The following is a 15924-nucleotide window of genomic DNA, read 5'->3' as shown; positions in this document are numbered from 1 at the left end:
TACTACTACTACTTCAACTTCTACCACTTGAAACTACTACTATTACTTCAACTTCTACCACTTGAAACTACTACTACTACTTCAACTTCTACCACTTAAAACTACTACTACTACTTCAACTTCTACCACTTGAAACTACTACTACTACTTCAACTTCTACCACTTGAAACGATCTTGAATCACCTCAAAAATACATCTCAAAGAAGTAAATAAATCAAAAAAAGAATTTGTTTTGGCACGTTGTAACATTTTCAATGGATGACGTCATCCATTGAAAATTTATCTAACGCCAAATAAATTATTTTTTTTTTCGTGCATGGCTTCACTACTACTACTACGACTACTACTACTACTACTACTACTACTACTACTACTACTACTACTACCACTACCACCACTACTACTACTACTACCGTAAATAATACTTCTATTAATTAAAACTATTACTAAAACTCTATGCAAATACTATTACTACCTCTACTACTACTACTACTACCACCACCACCACTACTACTACTACTACCGTAAATAATACTTCTATTAATTAAAACTATTACTAAAACTCTATGCAAATACTATTACTACCTCTACTACTACTACTACTACCACCACCACCACTACTACTACTACAACAACAACTACTACAACTACTATCACATGACTATGGTAGTATGATACAAATATGACATGATGTGATCTTGCGAATCTCTGATATATGTTTGTATAATATGACTACTACAACTACTACAACTACAACTACTACAACTACAACAACTACAGCTTCTATTACTACAGCTAATATGGCGTCATGCTACTACAACAACTACTACAGCTTCTACTACTACAGCTAATATGGCGTGACACTACTACAACTACTACTACTACAGCTGCAGCTGCTGCTGCTGCTACCACTACTACTACTACTGAAATCATAAATACATACGTATGTCACTCTTAGTTATTTCTCTCCTTGATATCTGTCTCTCAGTCTTCAGGTACTCATAGAGCGTAGGACCGAGTATTTTTATGGTGTTCGTCTGCACCCAAGCTAGATTGGGTAGAATTAATTATAGATAATTATAGCTTATTATAAATAATTATGATTGTAGTAATTATGATTTTAGTAATTATGGTTGTAGTAATTATGATTGTGGTAATTATGATTGTAGTAATTATGATTGTGGTAATTATGATGGCAGTAATTATGATTGTGGTAATTATGATTGTAGTAATTAGGATTGTAGTAATTATGATTGTAGTAATTATGATGGTAGTAATTATGATGGTAAAAATTATGATTTTAGTAATTATTGTTGTAGTAATTATGATTGTTGTAATTATGATTGTAGTAATTAGGATTGTAGTAATTAGGATTGTCGTAATTATGATGGTAGTAATTATGATGGTAAAAATTATGATTTTAGTAATTATTGTTGTAGTAATTATGATTGTTGTAATTATGATTGTCGTAATTATTATGTAATTATGATGATGATAATAATGATAATGATGATAATGATGATGATTATTATTATTATTATATTTAACTTTTTAAATATCTCCCAGATATACACAGTCCGATGAAGAACTCAATGACACAAATGCAGCAGAATATCAATAGGAGGTTGACTAGGACTTCTAGAATGAGTGAATGAATGAGTGGATGAATGAATGAATGAATGAATTAATTAATTAATTAATTAATGAGTAGATGAATGAATGTGGAAATAGATGAATAAATAGATGGATGAATGAATGGATAGATGAATGAATGAATGGAAAAATGAATGAATGAATGAATGAATGAATGAATGAATGAATGAATGAATGAATGAATGAATGAATGAATGAATGAATGAATGAATGAATGAATAAATGAACGAACAAACAAACAAACAAACAAACGAACGAACTAATGTATGAATGAATGAATGAATGAATGAATGAATGAATGAATGAATGAATGAATGAATGAATGAATGAATGAATGAATGAATGAATGAATGAATGAATGAATGAATGAATGAATGAATGAATGAATGAATGAATGAATGAATGAATGAATGAATGAATGAATGAATGAATGAATGAATGAATGAATGAATGAATGAATGAATGAATAAATGAATGAATGAATGAATGAATGAATAAATGAATAAATGAATAAATGAATGAATGAATGAAGGGGGCGAAAATTCTTCATGTACGAACTTGGCCTTCTGGCATACTTTATAGCTTTTTAAATAATCATTCATTATTCATTTTGTTTTATTTTCATTCCGTTCGTCCATTCCTTCCTTCATTCATTCATTGCTTCCTTCATTCATTCATTTACCAACCAACCATTCATCCATCTGTTCATTCACCATCCATATATATATATATATATATATATATAATGAATGATTACATAAACAAATAAGTGATTGATTGAATTAATTAAATTGTAAACAAACTAATGAATGAATGAATGAATGAATGAATGAATGAATGAATGAATGAATGAATGAATGAATTACCAAATAAATGAACCAATGAACGAATGAATGAATATGCCAGTAAATTATATTACCTTCCTTTTCATCTAAATATTCATCATATTCTTCCATTTCTGTTCATAAGTCGTAAATTTCAAAATATATGATCTTTATTTAATTATTTAAATTATAATTATTTAATTGATTAATTGATTGATTGATTGACTGACTGATTAATGGTTGGTTTGTTGATTTGGCGAATGATTGTTTGATCGATTGCTCGATTGCTCGATTGAATGAATGAATGAATGAATGATTGATTGATTGATTGATTGATTAATTGATTGATTGATTGATTGATTGATTGATTGATTGATTGATTGATTGATTGATTGATTGATTGATTGATTGATTGATTGATTGATTGATTGATTGATTGATTGATTGATTGATTGATTGATTGATTGATTGATTGATTGATTGATTGATTACTTTTACCTGCCCAATTTTTTTGGAAAAACCCTATAATGAAAAAAATTACGTCACAAAGATTAATTGACGTATTTAAAATTTGTATACTAAATTTTAGTCACGTGATGCGTTGAAAATTACGTCACCACCATCATCATCTTCATCAACATCATCATCATTATCATCATCGTCAATGTCTACTTAAACTTCATTTTATAAAGCGAATTCGTCACAATTTATTTAGGTTTTTTTTTTGTTTTAGCGTCGTCTTCATCATCACCGCCTCCTCCTCTCCCCCCCATCACAATCTCACCTGATTGAATAATCTTCAGAACGCAGTACAGAGAGTTTGTACCCCCTCCCCCAACAGCATTTCCACCCCCAGCCATGTTTCCAGATGGGGCTAAGTTGGCTTGCTCCTGTATGACCACCGCCCCTTGTCCAAGGGCCCCCACCGCGGCAAGTTGTACCCCATTCGCAAGGGGGATGGTGTTGTCGTCGAATGTTACCGCCCACCATTTCGGCCCTGGTTCGGTGTTTTTGCAGTGCCATCTAAGGGGGTGATTTTTTTGGCGGGGTTTGGGTGGTGCCATTTGATTTTGAGTAGTTATTTGTGGGTGTATATATTTGTATGGGTGTGTGTGTGTGTGTGTGTGTGTGTGTGTGTGTGTGTGTGTGTGTGTGTGTGTGTGTGTGTGTTTGTAAGTGTAAGTGAATGTATGATGAGTAAGCTGAACAATTTTTCTGCAAAGTTTTACTTTCATAATGAAAAATATTCTCTCTATCATCATCACCATCACCACGGCCACTATCATTATCATCATCATCATCACCCATCATTATCACCATCCCCAACATCATCATCACCATCGTCAGCCCCATAGCTACTAACTTAACTAATGTTTTGTTGTTAAGACCTTTTTTGTGCCAGGCGTAGAGGGCCGGTGGCTGTTTGGTGTTTGTTGTCACGAAAGCCACTTTAGCCGTCACTGGCGTCACCCTTATGACGTCATAAGCGTCTGGACATCCTGATGATGATGATGATGATGATGACGACGATGATGATGATGTTGAAGGAGATGATGATGATGACGACGAAGAGATGATGATGACGATGATGATGAAGAAGATGATGATGACGACGACGATGATGATGATGATGCTACCTCTGGTGAATACGTGGTGAACTGGCTCTCCATTAATGAACATGGATTGAATTTGCTCCGACCCACACACTTTTATATCTAGTTCATTCATTCATTCATTAATTCATTCTTTCAATCATTCATTAATAATTATTTAATCCATTTATTCATCCATTCATTCATTCATTCATCCATTAATTCATTCATTCATTCACTTATATTTTTGCTGGTTGGTCATGTTTTAATAAGAATAGAAGATGATGATGATGATGATGACGATGACGTCACTAACAATCCGAATGAATTGTCGGCTTCGACTCGGCCAACTCCACCACCGACAAGACCACCAACACCACCGCCGTCCCCCTAATCATAGTTCAGCCACTGATTGTATTCTATTCCAAACATTCATAATAAAGTGACCAATAAAAGTATTAATAATATTCATAATTATAACTATAATTATGAATATTATTGTGAATAATAATAATTATAACAATAACGAACTTTTTTTTTTCCCGGAGCGTCTGTTTACAAATTTGCGTCATGCAATCTCATACGGTCCCATTTTATTAATATTAATAATTCATAATAATAATAATATATAATAAATAATAATAATAATAAATAATAATAATAATATGAAAGTTCTGATCATGCTGTTTTAACTATTTTAACTATCATTGAAAAATAAAAATTATGAAGAATTAAATTAATAACAATAATAACTTTAATAATTGCCATACTATTATAATGATTATTATTACTATGAATATAATTATTATGTTTATTATTATTATTAATATTATTATGAATATTATTATCTTTTTGTTTTTTTTTTTCATAAAATAAATAAATAGATATCTATATGTATTTTGAATTTAGCGTTCATGCATTCAATGATAATTTTATCATTATTATTTATTATTATTTATTATTATTATTTTTATTACTTATTATGATTGCTATTATTATTATTATTATTATTATTACTATTATTAGGGCTGTTTTCAATGAAATAAATTTAATTTATATATATATATGTATGTATATATAATTATATATATATATATATATAAATAATTAATTATAAATTTATTATTATTATTTTTATTAATAATTATGTTAATATTACTCTTCCTGGCCTTGACATTCGCAGATGTGAGCATGAATAATTTGACTTCAGGTTATATGTAATATATTAACATATATTAATATATATTAGTATATGCTTTTAAAGTTCTTATCTCAAAAGCGTTCATTAACATTTGCTAAAGCAATTTGTGTCTAGAAAACATTTCATTGATCGAAGAGAAGAGATAAATCTTTAAAAGTTTTTTGAAATTCTTGACCTGAGAGACCAGGTTTTGTAAGGTAGACTGTTCCATACTTCTGGGCCATTATGAGAAAAATTTCTTGAACCGATCTTTAAACGTGATGATGGATGGTCCACCAAGTTTTTATCGTCATGAGGTAAGTTGTATGGTTTTGAAAGCGCCTCTTTAGAAGTGCATCTATCAGCTAAATACTTCGGAGCGAGTCCAATCTAGACCTAAAGCATCAGAAGCGAAATTTCAGACATAATTCTTTGATCAATCTTCAACCAATGTAGTTCTCGGAGTATCGGAGTCAAGTGGTCATATTTTGCAGCTCCCACAACAAGCTTGGCAGCACGGCTTTGAACGAGCTGAAGCATTCATATCATCTTGTCAGGTAGACCAAAAAACAAACTATAGCAATAACCTAATCCGGCATGTACAAATGCACGGATCAAACACAATGGACTATATCTCTTTGAAGCGATCTTCTAACAATCCTCAACATGAGCAGCTGATTCGAGCAAGTACTTTTAAGGAATATTACGTGATGATGCATTGTCAGCTGTGGGTCCAGGATGCAACCCAAGTTGACAACCTTGGAAGAAAATTTAACCTCCTGGTCTTTAATGACAGCTGAATCGATTTTAATCATTGAGAGCTGTTGTCGTAGCAACTTTAAAAACTTGTCCAGCAACTTTAAAAACTTGCCTAACAACTTTAAAAACTTGTCCAGCAACTTTAAAACTTGCCTAACAACTTTAAAAACTTGTCCAGCAACTTTAAAAACTTGCCTAACAACTTTAAAAACTTGTCCAGCAACTTTAAAAACTTGCCTAACAACTTTAAAAACTTGTCCAGCAACTTTAAAAACTTGCCTAACAACTTTAAAAACTTGTCCAGCAACTTTAAAAACTTGCCTAACAACTTTAAAACTTGCCTAACAACTTTAAAAACTTGTCTAGCAACTGTGAAATTTAAAAAATTCACTGACATATCATATACAACTGGTATCAAAAATAAATAACTGATATATATAAATATACATATTATATACTATAAATATATATATTATTAACCATAATATTAAATGAATGCATGTGTGAATGAATAAATGAATGAATAAACGAGTTTAATATCTTATCTGCTAATGTTACCCAAATCAATCAACAAATCAACAGGCATATATCCAATGAAACACATCACTTATAATATACTTAATTAAGATAAATTATTTTATTATTATATCCTTTTCATAATTTTATTCACTCAAGTATTCAAGATCGTAATGAACCGACATTCGATGCTATTCGTGAATGGTAAGGAGCGTTTCTTCAATCAGTTTGTCTACGATGTAGATGCCAGCGGGTCGAGCAATCTCATGGCAATCTCCGTAACTGTTGATGTGCCGATAAAAGTCAGGATGGTTCATTCGTTCGTTCATTCATTAATTCGTTCGTTCATTCATTTATTCGTTCGTTCATTCATTTATTTGTTCATTCATTCATTCATCCATTCTCAAAATGGCCGTCCGCAAATTGAAAAAGGTCCTGGCGGTACAAATCAGACGAACGAGCAAGTTCACCCACGGACTGATGATCGAGAGCACTTCCGGCGATGACGTCAGCACGAATTCAAGATGGCGCTGCACGGAGAAGTACCCTGGCCAGGGATGGACTAAACTGGATTTCGACGAAACTGATATAGCGCACGCAGTTGAGTACGAACGGAATGGGGACGATGATGACAGGGGCGGGAATTATCCGACGAAGATAAAAGGAATTTCCGCCAGGGCGATATGGATTGGGACGAAAAACAAGGACGCTGCTCAGATGTTTTGCCGGATGTCTGGTGCGTTCATGATGATTATTGTAATGATGATGGTGACGATGGTGATGATGACGACGATGATGTTGATGGTGGTGATGATGGTGACGTGATAATAGAATTGATGGCTACAAAGGTGATGATGATAATGATGATGGTGATAGTGATGATGATAGTGGTGATGATAGTGATGATGATAGTAATGAAGGCGATGGTGATGATGATGTTCTAAACCAAAAAAGTACAGGATATCAAATTGGAGAGAGAAGAAGCGAGCACCAGGACGACGATGTTGCTGCTTCTGCTACTTCTTCTGCCTCTAATTGCACTTGGCGCTCTGGTCGCTCGGAAGATTACTAATCAGTTTCAGTTTTGTTAGTGGATGGAAGGATGAATGACGATTGGAGGAATGGATTTATTGATGGATTGATGTATGGATAGATGAATGAATGGATGAATGAATGAACGAATGAATGAATAAATGAATGAGTTATTTAATTAATTAATAGAGGGTAAAACATTGCCCAGTTAGAGAGTAAATTTTGTGAACATGAAGTTAGTAAAAAAAATTTACTTCATATCTTTTCAGTAAAAAAAGAAGAAACTGATCAAAAAACAGGTGAATATCAATTGCAATTGAGTTAAATCATCCATTTATTCATCTATCCATCCATCAATCTATCCGTCCATTCATTCATTCATTCGTTCATTCATTCGTTCATTCATTCATTCATTCGTTCATTCATTCATACATCTATTCATTCGTTCATTCACCCACCCATTCATTCATTCATTCCTCTATACTGCCAATCCCTTATCCATTAATTCATCCATCCATTCATTAATTCATCCATTCATTAATTCATTCATTCAGCCCTAATAGACAGAGCCATAGACGAGGTTAATCGGACGGGACGCCCAAAGACATTCATGGTCGTCCCTAAAGGGAATGTCTCAGTCAATGATGGTTAACCAATTAATCCATAATTATAATTATAATTAGTTATTATGACTATAATTATCGTATAATTATGACTATAATAACTGTAATAATAACCGTTATTTTTCATTATTTGATGATAAATTCTTTTTTTTTTACAATTTTATCTCAATCTCTATGTGTAAAGATCTCGAGAATGTGGTGAGAGTTAGATACGTTTATGACGAAGGAGTCGGAAAAGGTTTATAGTTATTATTATAATTATAATAATAATTATTATTATTATAATTATATTTATATTATAATAATAATTATATTATATTTTATTATAATTATAATAATTATTATTATAATTATCATTATTATTATTATTCTAAATACTATCATCATTATTATCATCGTTATCACTAATCGAATAGGCAAAACGAAGCAAGAGACTATTAGAGAAAAAGCGAAGGGTAAGATTTAAAAAAATTCCCAGTTCAATTATTCATCATACTAGGAAGTGGACAAATCCGAGAGTCCCATAGTCTGACTCTTGGTCCGGATTTAACTTCACGGATTGCCTAATGGTTAAGGCGCCTGGTCCTGATTTCGTGGTGACCAGGTTCAATCGCATGCTAATCCCCCACCTATAACATGCTAGAGAGAGATAGAGTTGTATTAAAAAATTCATATATTCATCCATCCATAATTATATTATTTATAATTAATTATTGTAATAATTATATTTAGTTATGAATTGATTTTTCATATTTATTAGTCACACCAATGGTAGAACTGGCGGAAAGATTGCGAAACGTTAAAGACGCCTTGTTACATAGTACGTAGAAAGTCAATTATAGACTCAATGATGGCTCAACGGTTAGAGGCGCCTGATCTTGCTCTTGCAGTGACTGGGTTCGAATACAAAGAGATCCCCACCTATCATATACAATGTGTATGATGCGTGGTTTTCACGCGTGTTCATATTCGCTGTGTGTGTTTTTCGCTGAAACCTCTGAAGCAAGTGCAAAAGAGAGTGTAACATTTAACCTTTAACCTTATTCGATAATTTTTTTAAAACGAAAATTATGAAATTATTAATAATGAAATTATTAATAATTTATATAAAATATTTTCTAACGTAATTTATAATTAACTATAATAAAAAAAGCCTCCCAGACAGACCAATCACCAACCGATAAACCGCAACCGCAGCAGCAACCGCAACCGCAACAGCAACCGATTCTGCAACAGCAGCAACAGCTCTACGAACAACAGCAGCAACTTCAACAGGAGCAGCAACTACTGCAGCTGCAGCAGCGACAAAACTTCACCCAGCAACAGCCTCAAGAGACCAAATCGCCAGAAAATTTGAAAAGTAAAAAATCTCTCTCTAGAACTAAAAGTAAACCCAGACGCAAATCAACTAAAAGCAGATCTAGAAAACGAAAATCATCGTCGTCATCATCATCTACATCATCGTCATCATCATCTTCAAAACTTAACAACCAACCCCAAAAACAAACCCTAGATCTAAACTCTACCCAAAAAGAACTACTGGAGCAAATAAAAATGCTTCAAAATAAGTTAGACAACAGACAGGACGTAACAACGCAGAGTTTTCTAGCCACAAGACAACGTCAACCTCTCGAAAACTTCTCGCCACAGCTTGGCGATGCCAACCAGCAAAATACTGAAAATGTTTCACCGGCTCTCCGCGGTACCAGCCACCAGCAAAATGTTGAAAATTTTCCGCGACTGTCCGGCGACACGAGCCAGCAGCATCAATATCTCCTCCAGAAACCCCCAATTCAACCGTCACATCTCAATAGATTTCCCAACCAACAAAACTTCACCCAACTACAACACCACCAACAACAACAGCAACAACAACTGCAACATCAACAACAACTGCAACAACATCAGCAACTGCAACATCAACAACAATTACAACATTATCAGCAACAACTACAGCAACAACAACAAAATAGCAGAGGTGATATAAAAGAAATTCAACAGAAATTGGTGAATAAATATCTACAAGACAATCCGCAACAACAGCCAACAACTCCTACTGCTACAAATAAAACTAGTTAGTTGATAGATGAACAAAGGGAATGAACGAACGAACGAACAAACGAACGAACGAATGAATGAACGAACGAACGAATGAATGAATGAATAATTGATTGAATAAATTCATTGAACGAACGGCAAAATGAAAATTTACTCCATTCAGAGTCCACAAACTCATCCGTCAACCTACCTCTCAAAGGTTTAATCATGGTGATGACGACGACGATGATGATGATTTCAATGATTTGATGATGATGATAATCATAATGATAATGATGATGATTAATCATATTTTTTTTGGACCCAGTTAAATCTCAGAGCAAGAAGATAAACTACAGTTAGCAGTAGTAATTCAGAATTATTTCATCATTAACATTCATTTTTGTAAAAATGTTTCGATTTAGATTTGCCAATTTTCTATTTGTCTCTCTCTCTCTTTTTCTCTTTCTTTCTTTTTCTTTCTCTCTCTTTCTCTTTCTCTTTTTCTCTCTTTCTCTCACTTTTACTCTTTTTTTTAACTCTTCTCTCTTTCTGGCTATCTCAATCGTTCCTTCATTCAGCCTTTTTCAGTCTTTCTCTGTTCTTTAAAATTTCAGCTTCCTTCTCATCATCCTCTTTATATTTTTTATTCAGGCCTCTTTCGTTCTTTCTCTCTTTCTTTCTCTCCCTCTCTCTCTTTTTCTTTTTTTCTTTTTCTCTCTCTTTTTCTCCCTCTCTCTCTTTCTCTTTCTTTCTTTCTCTCTTTCTCTTCCTCTCTCTTTTTCTCTTTCTTTCTCTCTCTCTTTCTCTCCCTCTCCCTTTTTCTCTCTTCCTCTTTTTTCTCCCTCTCTCTCTTTTTCTCCTCTCTTTTTCTATCTCTCTATCAACCTTCTTTTCTTTTATTCATTTTGATTCTCTTTATATCAGCCACTTACGTTATTAAAATTTGAAATGGGTGCCTCGGACGAGAAATACTGTAATTATATAAATTCCATTTGATCGCGCACACACGAACAAACACACATACACAAACACACACACACACACACACATATACACATACACAGTATTTTTATTTTTCAAGTTTTAAAACTTCTCGGCCAAATGCCGGCTCATCAAGGAAAAAATAATGGTATTTTTTTCATTTCACTCATTCACCCATTTATCTTTTCATTCGTTTGTTCATTCATTCACTTATTTTCATTTCTACCTATACATTCATTCATCCATTCTGTCATTCATTCATTCATTCACTCATTCCTCTTGTATTATTCCACTAATCCGCCTATAAAAATATTTAAATACATAATTCAATAATCAATTTATTCATCCATTCATACATTTATTCAGCCATCCATCAATCTATCCATGTATCCATCTATGCATTTATTCATCCATTCATTCATCCATCCATTCATTCATTCGTTCATCCATTCGTTCATCCATTCGTTCATCCATTCATTCATCCATTCATTCATCCATTCATTAATTCATCCATCCATTCATTCATTCATTCATCCATTCATCCATTCATTCATTCATCCATTCATTCATTCATTCATTCATTCATTCATCCATCCATCTATTCATTCATTCATTCATCCATTCATTCATTCGTTCGTTCACAGATGAGAAAGTTCTACGTGCTTTTAGCATAGCGAAGAAAAAATCTTCCAACTTTTCGCGTTATTATTTTTCCCCGTGTTGCTGCTTTGTAGCATTGCATGAGTGATGATCACACGCACACACGCACATACACACACACACACACACAAACATACACACACGCACACACACACACGCACACGCACACACACACAGCCACCTCTACAAAGAAGTCCGTGCACATCACAGCCCCCGCAAAGACCCCACCACCACCACTATCGCCTTCCCTGACGGACATTTCCCTCATGACGTCATCGTCAGTCGACAAAAACAACAAAAAAATAAAAATACCGAAATCGGCGCCGCTAACGGCGAAGCCACACAAGCGGCTGACGGCTGAGCAGGAAAGACTGCAGCGACAAGTAGCTTACCAGCAAGCCACGCAGGCTCTTAGAGATCGCGCTCTTGTCGCTGCTGCTACTGCAGCTGCAAAACTTAAAATCGAGAAAAATGATGATCGGGCTGTTGAAACTTTCGGCAAAACAACCAACGAAGCATTGCCGATGCAAACATCGCCGGTTCAAATCGACACGCGTGCACAAACCGCAACTACTGCAACCACAACAGCTGCAGCTACTACAACCGCTCCAACGACAACAATAGCTGCAGCCACACCACAACAGCTGCAGCAGCAATACTTACAGCAACAACAGTTAAACCAACTTCTACTTCAACGCCAACTTCGATACCAGCAACTTCTCAACCAACAGCGTCGACTGCAGCCGGTTGCAGCAACCAACCTGCTGCAACAGCAACAACTACACCAACAAGTTAAACAACTCATAGACCAAGAGATGTATCAGAGACATCAGCAGCAGCAGCAGCAGCAAATTCAGCAGCGACACCAACAGCTTCTCCTACAGCAGCAGCAGTTGCTGGAGGAGCAGCGCCGTCAAAACGAAGACCCAGAGATGATCAAGCAAAAAATTTTGAAAGAACTGAAGGAGAAAATTAATGAGAAAAAAAGTAAAATCGCTCTGACTACTGAATTACTACCACTACTACAACTACCACTACCACTATTACAACTACTACTACACCTACTACTACAACTACTACTACTACGACTACCACTACCACTACAACAACTACTACTACTTATTACTATCAATACTGCTACTACTACCACTACCACTACTACAACAACTACTAATACTACCAATAATGCTACTACAACTACTACTTACTACTGCTGCTGCTGCTACTACTACTACTACTACTGCTGCTACTACTAACAATAATTATTATCATAATAACAATAACTATAATAGTAATGATAATAATATAATAATAATAATAATACATTATTTTGTTGATGATCTAAACAAATTTTTATAACTTAAAGGTAAAAGTGAAAAGAATTTTCATCCCACAAAAAGGAAGACTTGAAATTAAAAATTATTTTTATTATTATTATTATTATTACTATTATTATTATTACTATTTTAATTGTTATTATTATTATTATTATTATTATTATAATTATTATTATTATTGTTAGTAATAGTAGTAGTAGTAGTAGTAGAAGTAGTAGTAGTAGTCTTCGTCGTCATTGCAGTAGCTGTTGTAGTGGCGGTGGTATCAGATCAGTAGTACTGTTATTATTATTTTTATTATTATTATCATTCTTATTATTATTCCTATTATTTGTTGTATTTGTTGTTGTTGTTTTCTAAAATTATTTTGGTCTTATCAATGAATTATTATTATTACTATTATTACTACTATTATTATTAATATAATTATTATTATTACCATTATTGTTATTTTTATTATTGTCATTATTATTCCTATTTTTAAATCATGGAAGAATGTGTACAGTTAATGAATAATTGTCGAGAGGTACCCGCCTGTCAGACTTGTTTTCAGGGCTTTTCCTTCAAATAGACAAAGAAACGAACAAATAAATTAAATAAATTAATTAAATAAAATAATTTAGAAAACAATAAATAAACCAAACGACATGGCCTGGGAGATTTCTTAGTCTTTGCCAGGCCATCAAGGTCAAAGTCCAGTGATCGATTCATTGGGCAGTTTTAGCTCACTACAGATATAATGCAACAACTGATTCTAACAATAGATTCAACAGCGGATAAAACTGAATTTGTTATTCCTCAAAGTCAGTCAGTCAGTCACTGGAACGATACGAATGATAAGATAGAAGTCTGTTACACAATGTCGCATAGATGCCTGATCTAGTATCTTCTAGACATGCCCTATGACATGAAGAGAAGCAAGATAGAATAGAACAAGGAAATGCGGCAACGATACAGGGTATAGATTTTTCAAACCAATTCTTCTTCAGCACTTTAATCCATTTATCTGTATGTAGTGCTAAGCGAAAGAGCTTTTTCATCACTATTCTGTTTTTATCTTGCGTAGCTACTGACTTATCACAAAACCGATGAATTTTGATATTAAAGTTTAAATTTCAGTTGTTTTAAATCAACGAAGCCAACTTTTGTCATGATTTTTTTTTATGAACCCAAGTTTTGAACAATTGCATGTACATAAACAATCTATATTCATTAATAATATATATATATATATATATATATATATATATATATATATATATATATATATATATATATATATATATATATATTACGAATTCCATTTCCATGCGGGAGACCGGAATCAGTTTGCGATTGAACCCGACCAACACTCCACACCAACAAAAGACGTATCGAATCGCAAAGAAAGCCACAAAGAAAACTACAAGTAGATCTCATAACAAAGATAACAAATGATTGATAGGACAAATTTATAGATCTTTGTTAATTTTATTGAAGTCATTGAATTTAAAAAATGTTCCCGCCGAAATAAATGCTCATAAATATGCATTGTTACGTAAAATAATTTAACCCTACACACACACACGCACACACACACGCACACATACATACATACACAAATATGTATATATATACGCATATAGAACATTAATAATAATAATAGCAATAATAATAAAAAAAATAAGATGGAGAAGAATGATTGATCAATGGAAGCTTTGTTTGGCGAACTGTAAGGCCTCTTTGTACTTATCTGTTTCAGTTGCAATTCATTAATTCATTTGTTCATTTATTTATTTGTCATTCATTCATTAATTCATTCATTCGTTGATTGATTGATTGATTGATTAATCGATTCATTAATAAAATCATTCGTTCGTTCGTTCGTTCGTTTGTTAGTTTGATTGATTAATTGATTAATTCATTGATTGATTGATTGATTGATTGATTGATTAATCGATTCATTAATAAATTCATTCATTCGTTCGTTCGTTCGATTGATTCATTCATTAATTGATTGATTGATCGATTAATTGATCCAATTTTATTATCACATATTAACTTATTGAACGTCCGTTTGTACGATGGCAATACAACCTTTGTAAGATCTGTCGGTTAGTGAATTTATAATGATATCAATCAATTAATCGTTCAATCAATCAATCAGTCAATCAGTCAATCAATCAATCAATCAACCAACTAACCAACCAATCAATCAATCAATCAATAAATCAATCAATCAATCAATCAGAAAACAAACTCTAATTTATTCCTTGAAGTTGATAGCTTTTCTGTGATGTATATTTTGTCGAAGTGTCATAACTTTAATCATTGTTATAACTAATTATATTAACTAATTATTATGGTTATAATAGTAATAATAATTATTAACGCCGTCATAATTATCTCCGTGATAATTTTAATCATCATCATCATCATCGTCGTCGTGATCATAATCATGACTTACTCGAAGACCTTGTCTTACCCTCAAATTTGGTTCCATGTTGCCTGGAAATAATAAAGAAATGTTAATGAATTATAAAACCATCATCATCGTCATCATCATCACAATCATCATCATCATCATCACAACCATTATCATCATCATCTTCTTCATCATCCCAACCATCAGCATCGTCGTCGTCATCATGGTCAACTTCATCATAATCATCATCAACACCATCATCATCATCATCATCAACACCATCATCATCAACTTCATCATCATCTNCATCATAAGCACCACCA

At 33.1% G+C, this 15924-nt stretch overlaps 2 protein-coding genes across 2 annotated transcripts in view; one reads left to right on the top strand and one right to left on the bottom strand.

The window, feature by feature from the left end:
- HELRODRAFT_193367 (hypothetical protein) overlaps nt 1-5494 on the bottom strand; it is a gene marked incomplete at its 5' end in the record, with an annotated part of 10734 nt that extends 5240 nt beyond the window's left edge. Inside the window, 7 exons of the mRNA XM_009026658.1 lie at nt 944-1048; nt 1549-1638; nt 2573-2611; nt 3262-3500; nt 3841-3976; nt 4115-4192; nt 5446-5494. Coding sequence (XP_009024906.1) covers nt 944-1048; nt 1549-1638; nt 2573-2611; nt 3262-3500; nt 3841-3976; nt 4115-4192; nt 5446-5494 — 736 coding nt within the window. The remainder of the gene's footprint in view (nt 1-943; nt 1049-1548; nt 1639-2572; nt 2612-3261; nt 3501-3840; nt 3977-4114; nt 4193-5445) is intronic.
- Nucleotides 5495-6932: 1438 nt separating this feature from the next.
- Nucleotides 6933-13270, top strand: HELRODRAFT_178579 (hypothetical protein; the record flags this gene model as incomplete). The annotated part of the gene is made up of 9 exons (XM_009026657.1): nt 6933-7260; nt 8111-8203; nt 8596-8634; nt 8940-8999; nt 9333-9539; nt 9693-10253; nt 10545-10574; nt 12038-12847; nt 13227-13270. 9 exons carry the CDS (start codon nt 6933-6935, stop codon nt 13268-13270), a joined length of 2172 nt encoding a protein of 723 aa, XP_009024905.1.
- Nucleotides 13271-15924: the final 2654 nt, after the last annotated feature.

Source organism: Helobdella robusta, assembly GCF_000326865.2.
Source record: "Helobdella robusta unplaced genomic scaffold HELROscaffold_48, whole genome shotgun sequence".
Classification (NCBI taxonomy): Eukaryota; Metazoa; Annelida; class Clitellata; order Rhynchobdellida; family Glossiphoniidae; genus Helobdella; species Helobdella robusta.
Note: the sequence above shows the minus strand (reverse complement) of the source record. Positions and strands in the feature narration are given on the sequence as shown.